The sequence below is a fragment of the Acartia tonsa genome, chromosome 8 (assembly GCF_053477335.1).
Source record: "Acartia tonsa isolate MP-2025a chromosome 8, ASM5347733v1, whole genome shotgun sequence".
Lineage (NCBI taxonomy): Eukaryota > Metazoa > Arthropoda > Copepoda > Calanoida > Acartiidae > Acartia > Acartia tonsa.
In genome coordinates, this window is record NC_137267.1 from 40,501,449 (window position 1) to 40,515,955 (window position 14,507).

The following is a 14,507-nucleotide window of genomic DNA, read 5'->3' on the forward strand; positions in this document are numbered from 1 at the left end:
TTTAGCATAGAAAAATGATAAACATACCTATAGAAGCGTTAAATAATTCTCTTTTTTATAATATAAATTTTTTTTAGAAACAAGAACAAGAACAATGCATAGCAGTGTAAAATATAAATTGATATTTTTTTCCAAAATTCAATTCCCTCTGGTGATGTTATAAATAAAATACCAAAAGTCAAATTTAGGTGGATGTTATATGAATATATAAAGCTTCTTTACAGCCAAAAAAATTGGGAAAAAAAATATCATTTATGGAGCAACAACAAAAGTGGGTTTATCACAAAACCTCGATTTTTTAGTCAGCTGTTCTATAAACAACCAAGTCATTACCTGTATATTATAAAGCAATGCCAGGCGATTAAAATGAGGTATTAAGCACTTTCTAACTCCAAAAATTGATTCTTCTAGAGCAAAAATTAGTTTAGCATTTTTGGTGACTCAAATTTGAAATTTGATTTGTTGCAAGAGAAAAATATCAAAAAAACATCCTTTTTTTATCTCAGAGGCAAATTAATGGTACCAATATATTCGCAAATGTCTTATATACAGTTTAATACACTTTTAAGTCCATTATTTTTGGGGCTTTGAGTGAATGTCGAATAAGATTGATTTCTAGCCCAAAATCAATTTGTTAATGACAGCAATTAAAATTTGAAATTAGAAAAGTACTGTTTTAATTTGGGAAATAGATTGATTTGAATATTTTTTCTTGTAAAACTGTTGAATCAGTTCAATTCCAATTTAATTGGATGATTTTATCATGTCCAGTTAAGTTTTAATCTACTAAAATATAGTAGCTGTCATACTGGACATAATTATATAGTTGCTACACTTCTTGTAACATATTTGAATTAAGGTTGTAATCCAAAATTCAAAATGGATAGATTTACAGTAGAATTTGCTCATACGTTATGACGTTATGAGTCTCCACTCAGCCTAACTATATAGTAGTTGCGCTTATAAATCTAAACTACAGACAGCTGCAAAAAAGCTGTATAATGCTGTCAGCTGATATAGTCTCTACTTGACCTAACTATATAGTAGTTGCGCTTATAAATCTAAACTACAGACAGCTGCAAAAAAGCTGTATAACGCTGTCAGCTGATATAGTCTCTACTTAACCTAACTATGCAGTAGCTGCACTAAAGAAACTTTAACCTCTAGACAGCTGCAAAGAAGCTGTATAATGCTGTCAGCTGATACAGTCTCTACTTAACCTAACTATACAGTAGCTGCAGTAAAGAAACTAACCTCAAGACAGCTGTAAAGAAGCTGTATAATGCTGTCAGCTGATACAGTCTCTACTCCTAACTATATAGTAGGTGCGCTAAAAAAAACTAACCTCAAGAAAACTGTAAAGAAGCTGCATAATGCTGTCAGCTATTACAAGCTGCAGTAAAGAAACTAACCTCAAGACAGCTGTAAAGAAGCTGTATAATGCTGTCAGCTGATACAGTCTCTACTCCTAACTATATAGTAGGTGCGCTAAAAAAACTAACCTCAAGAAAATTGTAAAGAAGCTGTATAATGCTGTCATCTATTACAAGCTCTACTTGACCTTACTATGGAGTAGCTGCGCTAATAAAACTAACCTCAAGACAGCTGCAAAGAAGCTGTATAATGCTGTCAGCTGATATAGTCTCTACTTAACCTAACTATACAGTAGCTGCACTAAAAAAACTAACCTCAAGACAGCTGCAAAGAAGCTGTATAATGCTGTCAGTAATATCACAATTGGCAGCCGAAACACTTTCTACGGTGCTGTTTTCTTTCAGAGCACTTAATTAACAATAATATAAGGATAATAAATAAAGGGTGTGCAAAAAAATGCGGACATTTTTAAAATTGAAATTGCGCGGCTTGTGTTAATAGTAGAAAATTCTTATGCATATCATTAGAACCGTTAGGAACTCTAGTTTTTGGAAATAGAAAGAACGGATCCTGTGCTAGTTATAGTTAGGGAGCTACGTGGTGAAATGTTCCTATTGCCTTAAAACTTAACTTGCGAGTAAATTATCAAATATCAAAGTATAAAAAGATTGAATAAAAAAATTGCAAAACAGTTGCAAAAACTAGAGTTCATAACGGTTCTAACGATATGCATAAGAATTTTCTACTATTAACACAAGCCGCGCAATTTCAAATTTAAAAATATCCGCATTTCTTTGCACACCCTTTAGCAATTTTATTCCAAAAGAAAACAGAAAAAGTAATTTTTAAAACTTTGTGTGACAGTCAAAATGAACGAATTGGAAACTATTTTCACCTATAATACTACATAAGGTTTTTTAGACATCTCATTTTTTAATTGACATTAAACTTAGACATACAAAAACTGTTATGGTATAGCTTCATTGTTAAAAATGGTACTTACTTGAACAAAGCTTCCCATTTAGCTGGTGTTATATACTTGATATTATTCAAATTTATATCCATTAATTCTGACAAATTTTAACTTTCTTTTTAGTATCAAAGCTATGATTCACTTTGTCTGTCCGTCGTCCATCACATCATCTAATAGTCATAATCATCACACCGCAACGCTATAGTGGAAATGTTATATTTTCTTAATTCGCCATTCTGTCATCATTTTGTGTATCCTGTATTTAAGCAATATTGCAACAAATTATGTACAATTTCGTTTAGACCTACAAAATAATGTTCAGCCTATAAAGTTCTGACACCGTACAAGAGTTAGTTTTTCGTTTGTCCTTCCCTCTGATTTAGAGCTTTGCTTTTATGGATGTGATCATCCTTGTTTTACATCTTTTAAGGACCTTGCACAATAACTTTTCTCTTTACGTACCCGTGATTTTTTTCGTGCTTTGCTGCTTATGGAGGTTGTCATCCGTGTAAATTTTATAGAAGAGATATATGCTCATATTAAAGGATTATATATGCTCATCCTTTAATATTAATAATTTGTCAGTTAGTGTTTCTGTAACTTTTTTATTCGAATTGAAGAACTTTTTGTAAGCGATTATACAGTTACTATGCTTTTAAGATTAACCCTATTTTTTGCACGAATCCTTTTGCTGCGTTGCAAATAAATGAAAGAAGTTTAAATTCCTGCATCATTTTCAGAAGCTTTTTTGATGACTTCATCAACATTTGTATTGTTAGGAGGTTCTGTGGGAAATACTTTTAGTGGCGTCATTACACAATGATCCTGAATTAATTATATATTTATAGGGTAGCTAGCTGTGCTCTGAACAGGGCTCAACAGCCGCGCGTCTTTCACCCTTATGCTTCAGGGGAATAAATCTTTTGCAATTTTAAAAATCAGTTAGAATTCTTAACCTGACCAAAATATGGCAATCATTATTTCAAAGCATTCAAACGGATTTTAATTCGAGACTTAGTCGCGGATGACGAGCCGAGCCCTGCCTATCAACATCAAGAAAATAAATAGGTAAATTTTCTTTGTATATAACAGAGCAGCTAGTTCTTTACATGTTTGTCCAATAAGATCTTGGAAATTGAACCTACTAATTATAATAATAAACAAAATTACCCCTTATGAAGATTAAGGTTATTGGTGAAAACGTTTGAACATCGATAGTACGACTTACTTAAGATTTGATAATGAACCTCAAAAGTTTTTGAACCAACTCATTGCCTAACGAGTTAAAAAAATTAAGGGGTTATCATAATTTGCATTCCAATGAAACCTCCTCTATGATGTAAATCATGGATTCAGAATTTTCTCCATTTCATACAGAACAAAAAATTCATACCAGTGTTTTTAGCTCAGGCCTTTGGGCCCTCGTGGCTATCAAAACTTGTTTTACTGTTATATTTTTCATTTTGATATCCGCAAAAAGCTGGCTAACACGCTTCGATATATAACTATTATCTCACCTGGAAAGTAAGACCCAGGATTTCAGCAAAATCATGGATGTCATTTTCATCTGCTCTGTCCAAAGCTTCACTGAAAATAATAACCAAACATTAAAAGTTTGTAACACAGAGAATGTTAAAAATATTTTTTTAGATAAAATTTAACAACAAAAAACGATGACAAAATCCATATGTGGCAAAGTACAAAAAAAATTATAAATGGACAAACGGAAACAAATGCTTGGTGTTTGCACAAAATTTTAGTCGTCTATCATGAATAGCAGCCGAGAAATTCTAAACACTATTTGCAGACAGAGAGACAAGTGGACGTGTTTGGACAATTTGAATTAAAGAGTAGCTGCACTTCTAAAAATGCAGATTCAAATATAAACTTACATAAATTCTCTAGCAGCTGCAGCTTTCTCTTGGTCCTAAACATTTAGTTTTATTGTCTATTGAAATAATTTCTAAAAAATGCATAGGTAAATTTAAATCATTTTAAATCATGTGCGCGACATAAATAGTTAAAGCATGGAGAATGCCTTGGCATAAAACAGGTTCATTACAATGCACAAGAGGACTTCCAGACATAAAATGTGAAAGGTGTTTTTTAAAAGGTGTTTATCCACTTAATCATTCACATCGTTAAGCAAGATTTGATTCATGATAAAAATTATCTTTTAATGTATCTCGTCCACTATCGGCTTTGAGTTAAAAATAAATCTTAAATAATAATTAAGGGGCTGAAAAAAAGGTTTGCCTCCAACGACAGCTAAAAATAACATATAGGTTTTTAGATTTTTAAATTGATTTCGTTATTAGCAAAATTTGGGATTGTTGTCTTTTGGGTGTTATTTTTAGTACAATACCTGCATTCTAGTTCTAATTTCGTCTTCATCTTCATCACTAGACTCACCAGAGTCTTCCTGACATAGAAAGAAACATATTAGATGGCTAGATAAATATATATGTACATATTAGATTGCTAGCTAGATAGATACTTATTATATTGCTAGCTAGATAGATACATATATTAGATTGCTAGATAGATAGATACATATTAGATGACTAGCTAGACAGATACTATATCTTCATCTTCGTCACTGGACTCACCAGAGTTATCCTGAGATAGATAGATACATAATACATATATTAGATTGCTAGCTAGATAGATACATATAAGATTGCTAGATAGATAGATACATATTAGATTGCTAGATAGATAGATACATATTAGATGACTAGCTAGACAGATACTATATCTTCATCGTCGTCACTGGACTCACCAGAGTCTTCCTGACATAGATAGATACATACATATATTAGATTGCTAGCTAGATAGATACATATAAGATTGCTAGATAGATAGATACATATTAGATTGCTAGATAGATAGATACATATTAGATGACTAGCTAGACAGATACTATATCTTCATCTTCGTCACTAGACTCACCGGAGTCTTTCTGACATAGAAAGTAACATATCAGATGGCTAGATAAATAGATAATATACTATATCTTCATCTTTGTCACTAGACACTTCGGAGCCTTCCTGAGATAGATTGTTACTTTATTAGATGGAAAGCTGATTAAACCTTAACGGTCGGGGGGGGGGGGGGTGAAGGGGGTGGCGTTGAACGCCCCCCCCCCCCCCCATCTCATCCGTTTTTTGGATCTACTGTAGTTCACGGTAAGATATTGCTGGTAACAAATATTGCCAAAAATTTATGAATTTTAAAGGCTGCTAGCTGCCAAACGGATGAACGTACAGATCATGCCCGCACACTGTTTTAAGCGGCATAAGAAGGCCTACAAATAATCTGGAATTATAGCCATAAATCAATAATGCATAATTATCTAGCAGTGCAGAGAAATGCGCGAAAAAGACCTATTTTACGTGTTTTTTCTTCAGTGAAGCTTTCCCTGTGCATCATTGAATCTTGGCTATTCCAGATTATTTGTAGGCCTTCTTATACCGCTTTAAAAAGTGTGCGGGTATGATCTGTACTTTCAGCCGTTTAGCAGCTAGCAGCCTTTAAAATTCATAAATTTTAGGCAATATTCGTTACCAGCAAAATTTTACCGTGAACTGCAGTAGATCCAGTTTTTTCTATCTCATTTTCTGTGTGTAAAAGATAGAGAGCCATAACTGAGTGGCTTTTTAACTATGGGTATGACACATAACTGAAAGTTGGAATTTTTTTTAATTTCTCCTTCGTGGCGGGTACAGGATGCCAGCAAACCTGGCAGGGTCATCCAGGTAAAGAGCCAAAAAAATGGACCGAAAAAAAATAGTTGGTATAATATAACAGTTATTTATAAATAATAAATACCTTCTTTACAGCATCTTCAGGATTTGGCACAAATACCTTTAAAACAAGATAAAATTGCTATTATCATAAGAAAGATATCACTATAAATGTCAGAAGTACATTACAAAACAAATAAGAACAATTTTTAAAGAAAGAGTTTGTTATCAGAAAATTCCGAAAATGTGATTGTTTTCATATATTTCCTAAGCTTAATGTGAAACTATTCTTCAAATAACTTTATGCACCTGTCAATGCTTTACGAATTGAAAGAGTTAAAATTTAAGAAACTTTATTTTATTGGCAACTGTTTAAGATAGATAGAAAGCAGATTTTTTTTAAAGCTATGCCTCTAATGGTTTCATTCTAATGATTAGATAATCTAGAAATAATTATAAACTACCAGATAACCTAATTATTGTAGAATTTGAAATTAGATATGATTTCAGTAGAAACAAATTACCTTTCCACGTTTGATTCCAAGCTCAAATTTAACTTTTTCTTCCTAAAAAAAAGATTTTTTATAATTGCATACAGTTTGACTAAAACAAAATGTTTGATGGGCAGTTTCTCTTTTAATTATGGTTTGACAATCATAGTAAAATTAAAATGAATTTAAAAGTACTTGGCTTATTCTAATAAACTAAATTATTTTTTTTCACTTTTTAATTTTTTAATTTCTAAGACAATATAAGTCATTTGAACTAAAACAAATGTATTTGGTCTTTGTCTCAAGGGGCTTAGATTTATACTTTTTGTTTACTTTTTTTAGGGGTCAATATCTATTTGGGAAGTAACAATATTAAAAATCACTGTTCAATGGAGATACACACTACATTAGTCCATCCTGTTACTTTCTTCTTATCTAAATTACCAACATACCTTATCTGGAATAGAAAGAGCAATATCCTTCAGTCCATTTATCAAATGGTCCCTAAAATAATTATATTTTACAAAATACATCACTCTAACTACTGCTGTTTTAATACTTCTCCTATAAGTGTATGTACAGCTATATACACACACACACACACACCAAAACGTTTTCATTTAATATATCTATTATACTATTAGACTGATCATGTTTTGTATAAAACAGTCCTAAAATTATCATTAAGTAATGAAGAAAGGGCATATAACTTTTAACGTACAAAACAATCTTGCTATCTAATTTACCATGAAACTCAGAAATTATTTTTTTCTACACTGTTATTGTTTTGTTCTTTTAAAAATTTTTAGGGAGGGGGGGGGGGCAGGCGTGAATTAAGAACTGAATAAAACTTGGAAAAGCACAAAGTATCATAATTTGTCAGTTTGTTAGGGGTATGACTTGTTTTAGGATTTAATCAAAGGAAAAAAGGCATAAGGGGAAGAAATAAACTAGGGTTTGGTTGTAAGAATCCTTTATCCTGAGGTTAACAAGGTTTCGTGATGTTAAATAATTTTTTGTATGAAATTACATTTTGATTTTTGAATCTAATTTTAACATAAAATAATCTGTAATATAAGTAGAAAGATGTCTCTTTGAATCTGTCAGTCTATCCGTTATTAGCTTAAGATCTTAGTAACTGCTGAACCTATTGGGCACCACTCTTCAGCTATAATTTAGTTATGGGTCCTGTGGTGGTTTTAAGCTATTTTCTTACCCTATCCCCCTCCCCCCCCCCTAAAAAAGAGACCAATAATCTATATTTAAATAAACAATATTTACCTATCCATTTCTCCTGTAGCCTGTTTGTTGCATCTATAAACACATCTCATTGATGGAGGCATAGACGAATCCTTCAAATAATTTTTGAATTAATAAATTCAAAACCGATTAATATCCACCGGTTCCGAGCCATACTGAAAAATCATCTTACACGATTTTCAACGAATAATAAAATAATAATCATAAAATTGTTACCCTTCTAATTTATCTTAAATTTTCTCATCTATTATCCGCAGAAAGCTGTCTGTAATACGATTTGGTAAAAAGCTACTAACAATAACCTTTCTATAAGCCAAAATTTTGGTTAATTTTACTATCCCTTTTTCTTTTCTACTCTTACCCGGCATATTAATCATAAAAAAAATCATATGATTAAATCTAAATTCTTTTGATTTGACCTAAACTGACCGTATTTAACCCCACCCTTTCCAATAAATACAATTATAGTTTCCAAGAATTTATAATCCTTTTGACCTGAAATGACCCATTTGTCTCCACCCCTTATATTGTTACTCCACCTACTTTAACTACTCTGTAATCAATTCATAATCTGCCTGACCCGATATTATCTTTTTTTATTTCGTTCTAAACTCAGAATTGAAAAGTATCATAGAAAATAGTTTTAGTAAAAAATAAGAATACAAAATAATTAAGCAATTTAAAAAGCAAATACGCAATTTGAGTTTCAACAGGGAAGACAACATCCATAAAAGTGAAGCTCTAAAATAAGGCGGTAGAACAAACAAACATTAAACATTTTAAAGTGCTAGGACAAAATGAGCAGTAGAATAACCTACAAGTAAAAACTAAATGTTATATAAATTGTTTAAAAACTGTTTAAATACTGTTTATGGACATACATTCATATTTATGACATGATATATAGATGCTTCTCTTATAACATAGTACCTTATAATAAAAGCAATTACACCGCAAATAAGATGTATAGGATAATTATATCATACATAAAAAAATCATAATGTTATAGACGTACGGAATTACTGTTATTGAATATAAAATTGCTATGCCTTTATCTTACTGTTATTCATTCCAGGATTGGACAATTTTAAAATGGCTAAATTAACGAAAATTCCTTCATTAGCGATTAAGAGCTATACGTTACAGACGATTGGACTGGCGGAAGGGTCTCAAATATAGAAATGATTCACTTAAGAAATAATTATTAATTTGAAAACAAGATTATTGAGATTTGACGAACCCCAAACTGTCCCAGTTTTGAGCAAGACGATTCCTGTGACGTTATATAAAAAGGGAAGGGGGGAAGAAAATCTCTTCTCTTTTGTCCCATCTCTTTTGAGGAGATTTTCTTCCTCCCTTCCCTTTTTCTTTCCCGAAACGTATATGACGTAACTGGAATCGTCTTGCTCAAAACTGGGACAGTTTGGGGTTTGTCTTGAGATTTTAAAATTTTAGCAAAAATCACTTTTTAATAAGAAACTTACATCAGGATCACATTCTGCTAATTCCTCAACTTCTTCTGGGCTAAAACATATAATAATTATTAGTAATATATTATTAAATAACTCTCACTAATGAAATCAGATTTACTCGGCAGTTGTATGAGATAGACTCTGGTATAACCTACTTTTCTACTTACAAAATACAAGTAAAGTTTTATAAAATGGACTTTTTAAAAATTTCTTGATATAATTCCCCTGACAAATGACAAACTTCGTTTCTACATCTGTTCTCAAAGGTCTTCTAAACTTATGGATGTTGCCATCCTTGTTTTTAAAGAAAAATATAAATATCATATTGCATATGAAAAAATTATATTTTTGAAACTTTTAAAGGTAAAGAATCGAACTCTAAATGGGCTATACATTTTTCATGAATTGAAAGCATTTTATAAACATAGTTTTTACCTTAAACTATTAATAAGTTCTTCTAAATCATCCAAAGTCACATGAGTTGGATTTACCTAAAAAAAAGTTTATAAGTTTTATAAAATCCAAGTAAGTACAAAACAAAATTCCAAAAATTTATATTTACACAAAACGAAACCAAAATGCAGGATAAACAGACAGACAGACATGCTGAGTAGATGATCAATATTCATATAAGTCTGCATACAACATTTCAGCAGTCTACCTTTGATAACAGCTGAGAAAAGCACATCTTTCATGTAAAACATAGGATCATGGAAATTAAACGGGTTTCGTCGTATCTTTATAGCAACTTTTGATAGGTTATTTCAGATAAGGTAAATGTTAATGATTGTCCTGCAGGGTTAGGAAATTGGCTCCCTTTTAAAGTTGAAATAGGAGAAAATCTACTGGGAAATATGATAAAATCCGCTACTTCGTTTTCTTTCCTGATATAAAAAATATACTTGCCATTGAGGATTACGGATTGAGAGGATATACAAACTTTCCCGATTTTGTATAATTTTTGAGGAACACGACTCCAGTGACGTCATATTTTTCTTTCCCGAAAAAGGGAAGGGGGGAAGAAAATCTCTTCAAAAGAGATGGGAAAAACCCCCTTTTCTCCCATCTCTTTTTTCTCCCCCCCTTCCCTTTTTTTTCTTTTCCCCTTCCCTTTTTCGGGAAAGAAAAATATGAAGTAACTGGAGTCGTGTTCCTCAAAAATTGTACAAAATCGGGAAAGTTTGTATATCCTCACGGATTGACCAACGGACAGATTTATTAACAGAGAGACTTTTTATGGTGCATATGAAAATGATGTCATTCTGGCCTATCATTGGTCAATCAAAATGTATACTAGCCGGTCATTGGTAATTTAGTCTGTGTATTGCCCTATCACTTGTCATTTGTATTGTATGACGTTATTTTTTCATTGACACTATAAAGAGCTTCATCCATAGATTATAGATGCTCATAGATTGGTTGAATTTTTACACACAAAAAACATTCACTAATAGCAGCTAGATGAGTTAGAAACATTTTAGACGAACTGGCAGACAAAATGAAGTATAGAGTAGCTTCGCTACTAAAAAAACTTAATAAATATTTATACTTGTTCAATCATTTCATCCATTTTTGATTTTTATTTAATTTTTTTCACTCCAAATTATAAAATAAAATTTTACAAGTTTCACGTATTTTTGTGAATTGAATGAGAGTAAGTTAAATTGAATATTACTAAATCTAATCAAAAACAAAAATTGCTGATTAATCACAAATCTTTATTTTAAATCTTAGGATGTTTTATCAAAATCGTTCAGGGCTAATTAAAATTAGTATTTTGTATCATCGCCAATAGCTTTCTCCTTTACTTTAAGTGCTAGAATCTTTTAATTGATTTCAAACTGGCTATTAGATAAAATATCTTTATATCTCTGGAGTTTGATAATTGAGAAAAACCTTCTCAATCTTTCCCAAAATATGGACATACTTTATTATAAAAGATTATTCATTTATAGCATTGTCTATAACCTTCCCACGCGTCGAGGGAATAAGTCAATTAAAACATATCTAGATTTTTTAAAGTTGAACAATAAATCTATAACTGTTACGAGAACTTTCCATGATTAGCTGTATTGTAAACACATCTATGTATAAATGTTGCTGACCCATTCAAATTTTTTCGCATGTTACATTTTTGCTTTCAAAATATGTAAGTATGAAACTTCTGAGAATTCGGTGAATCAAGAAATTGTGCTTTACTGGAAAGCTTTGTAACACTTAGGCTCAAGAGGCACTTGAAGAGACAGAAAGGGGGGGGGGGGGTAATGGTGTCTCCCCTTTGGTTTGGTTTCCATTCTAGCATTCTCTTAACATCTTTAAAAACCTTACTCCTTTATAAAATAGGATAGTACACATTTATTAATAAATTAAATAAAATAAATATAACATCTTTGTATTTATTTTGGTTTTAAAAATAAACATTTTATTTAAAATCCAAAGTTAAAAAGTGGGCGTTTCACCTGTAATCTTGATGTGTTGACCGCGAGCAAACATAGTATATGTCATTTCAGGTCAAAAGGATTAAGAAGAAACTATTATATATCATAAAATTTTTCCATATATGGGGGTTGGAAAAATGGGGTTGGATATGTGATAACAAGGACAATAATAAACATTAAGGTATCCCATTATATAAAGTAGCAAGGTTTTTTTTGTATGTACTTCATGATTTTGTTAACTAAAGAACCGATTGAGTTTACATTTTTAGGGAAGCTCCACAATGGTTTCGTGATGGTTTTAGGTTTTAAAATTAAAATTAAAATCTTTCAGATTTTATTTCTCTTCTTTCACATATCTTTTACATACTTAGATCAAAAATATTTTAATTAAGAAGATTTTAAAATATACAAATAAACTAGAGCATTTTTGTTGAATTCATGAGGTTTCAAAAAATCATTTAGCTATTATTGGCAAAAACTAAAAAAAAATTGCAAAATCTTCACAAAAAATCAGAATTAAATTTTCCTTTTTATTTAAAACTGACCTGTGCAGACAGACCCTTGTTTTTAGAGTAGCTGCACTACAAGATTGTTTAAAATTTAAGGGGAGGAGTCACTTTAGGTTGATATGCCAGCGGTCATATCAGGTCAAAAGGATTAGTGTCGAGATATGGCGGAGAGGAGGATGGGAGTGAGTAGGTGGAGGTGACCAATAAAAAAGTGGAAAGTCAAGAAAATTAATAGTGGTGGAGTTTAGAATAATAAGGGTTTAAATAAGTGGCTGATATGTAAGTAAGAAGTGTTCACATATTAAAAGGGGAAGGTTAGGTAATCTAAATTTTTCCATATAAAAAGGCCAACAATAATTCAAATAATCAGTTCTTCAACAACTATCAAAATGAATAGGTTTATCATTGTACTAGCTCTCCTCTTTGGCTCCGCCTACTCGGGCAAAAACTTCTGCAAGCCTCTTGTTGACTATACACCAAGATCTGATGTAGAGCTCACCCGCACAATCTGCTCAACTCAGATTAGAAAGATTGTGGAGCAGAAGACCGAGGCCGCCTGTCTGGAGGTCATCAACATGGAGTGTGATGTCATTGTTGTGCCAGAATGTACCACGAGTGTCGCCAAAGAGATGTCCATGATGGATATTCCTGCTATTAAAGTAATTAATCTTACTCAATGTGAAAAGAAGACAGAGATGAAGGAGCATGTGAAGGAGGTCTTCGAATGCCAGAACGTGACCAAGACCCATTGCACAACCCTGTGGAAGCTGGATGACAAGGGAATGAAAGTTTGGGCAGGTCTACATCATTTTATTTCGTGTCTATAGATGAATTTACAAGTAGCTTCTTTATGATTTTTCACGTATGTTTTTCATAAATAAAGAAATTTAACCTTCATGTACTATATGGCATAGACAAAGAGTCAAGTAGCAATTTTTACACACAACTTAACTACTCTTTGTTATTTATTTGTAGTTAAAGAGCCAGGTAGCTTAAGACTATTCCTCTAATTTATGAGCATCTACTCCATTTGTCACTTAATTTCCTCTACAAATAAAATCATAGTGATTACATGGATAAATCATTACTTGGATCTTACACAAGGTTTTCATGTTCTCCAATGAAGTGAATCTTGCAGCGGGCTAAGATAATGATTCCCTCTTCCTCCCTTTATCTTTTCCCCTCTCCTTCTTCTGAATGAATGAACTGAACAAAAAACGAGTGCCATGCTAGAAAGATAAATCGATGACAATTTTTCCCCTGTCATAATATCGACATATATTCTACATACATTCATATAAATTTTTTTTTCTAATCCAGGTAATGAAGATGACTGCAAGGAAGTCACCTGGGAGGAATGCAAACCTGTAAACAAGACTGTTCCCTTCCCTGAGCCCACCATGGAGTGCTCCCCTCTCCCCGTGCCCTACAACGACGTTGATGTCATGTTCGGCGAGGTTGATCTAGTGCAGACTGAGTGTGTAGCCAAGCCCCAGCAGATCTGCAAGCCTGTGACAGTCAACAAATGTGGCATGGCCACCTATACTCGCATCACTGAGGTACCAGAGAAGGTGTGCAAGGATATTAAGATACTTGTGCCCACACAGGAAGAAATCCACAAGCAGTGGTGTCTTTTCAATGAGGTGGACAATATTGATTTTGATGCGGCTGTCAAGAAAATTATTGCAAACCAAGAAAACTAATTTAAATCCTTATACATATCATAGAATCTATTTATTGTTCTACTTTTAAGCAGAGAGAACATTTGTTATATACAGATAAAATTTATTTATTAATTAATTAGAAAATTGTATATTTATCTATATAAAAATATGTACATTTTAAATGAATAAACATATAAATTAACCGATAAAAGTATTTGTTAATCTTTGATAATAGTTTTAAAAAGTCGATGGCAACTTACATAAAACAAAAAAATTATAGTGTAGTAACACTTTAGATATTTTAAAACACTAATTTATATAATTAAAAAATTAAAGCATTAAAAGACGACATATAAATTCATATACTTAGATTTTTTGTATCTCCATTTATTTTTGCTTTTTAAACACAGAGAATTTGTTTATTTTTTTGGGTGGGGAGCTTTGTTTTAGTCATATCTCCAAATATGGAGATTGTAAAATTTTCCTACTTCTGTTAAAAAGTCTTATAGCTTCCCTGGTTGGTCCAGCCATTCCGAGATCTTGGCTGACATGCAGTGCAGACAGACAAATATCCTGTTTC

The 14,507-nt window shown here is 31.9% G+C and overlaps 2 protein-coding genes across 2 annotated transcripts; one reads left to right on the forward strand and one right to left on the reverse strand.

Annotated features, from left to right (window-relative positions):
• Positions 1 to 1,658: 1,658 nt before the first annotated feature.
• LOC145326614 (tropomodulin-like) lies at positions 1,659 to 10,990 on the reverse strand. The gene is made up of 13 exons (XM_080169984.1): positions 10,866 to 10,990; positions 9,752 to 9,807; positions 9,329 to 9,368; positions 7,866 to 7,936; positions 7,037 to 7,088; positions 6,618 to 6,659; positions 6,179 to 6,214; positions 4,713 to 4,769; positions 4,240 to 4,274; positions 3,865 to 3,934; positions 3,073 to 3,172; positions 2,378 to 2,444; positions 1,659 to 1,782 (listed from the first exon to the last, which is right to left on the reverse strand). The coding sequence occupies exons 1-13, from the start codon at positions 10,884 to 10,886 to the stop codon at positions 1,659 to 1,661; spliced, it is 771 nt and encodes a 256-aa protein (XP_080026110.1). The 5' UTR covers positions 10,887 to 10,990.
• A 1,636-nt stretch (positions 10,991 to 12,626) lies between these two features.
• On the forward strand, positions 12,627 to 14,138 carry LOC145326942 (uncharacterized). Its single transcript, XM_080170390.1, has 2 exons — positions 12,627 to 13,061; positions 13,584 to 14,138. The coding sequence occupies exons 1-2, from the start codon at positions 12,653 to 12,655 to the stop codon at positions 13,964 to 13,966; spliced, it is 792 nt and encodes a 263-aa protein (XP_080026516.1). The 5' UTR covers positions 12,627 to 12,652; the 3' UTR covers positions 13,967 to 14,138.
• The last annotated feature ends 369 nt before the right edge of the window (positions 14,139 to 14,507 follow it).

Coding starts and splice junctions, on each gene's coding strand:
- LOC145326614 (XM_080169984.1), bottom strand. CDS start 10,886: ATGGATGAAATGATTGAACAA. Junction 6,660..7,036: donor CTCTTTCTATTCCAGATAAG/GTATGTTGGTAA, acceptor TCTTTTTTTTAG/GAAGAAAAAGTTAAATTTGA. Junction 1,783..2,377: donor AAATGGGAAGCTTTGTTCAA/GTAAGTACCATT, acceptor TTGTTAATTAAG/TGCTCTGAAAGAAAACAGCA.
- LOC145326942 (XM_080170390.1), top strand. CDS start 12,653: ATGAATAGGTTTATCATTGTACTAGCTCTCCTCTTTGGCTCCGCCTAC. Junction 13,062..13,583: donor GGGAATGAAAGTTTGGGCAG/GTCTACATCATT, acceptor TTTCTAATCCAG/GTAATGAAGATGACTGCAAG.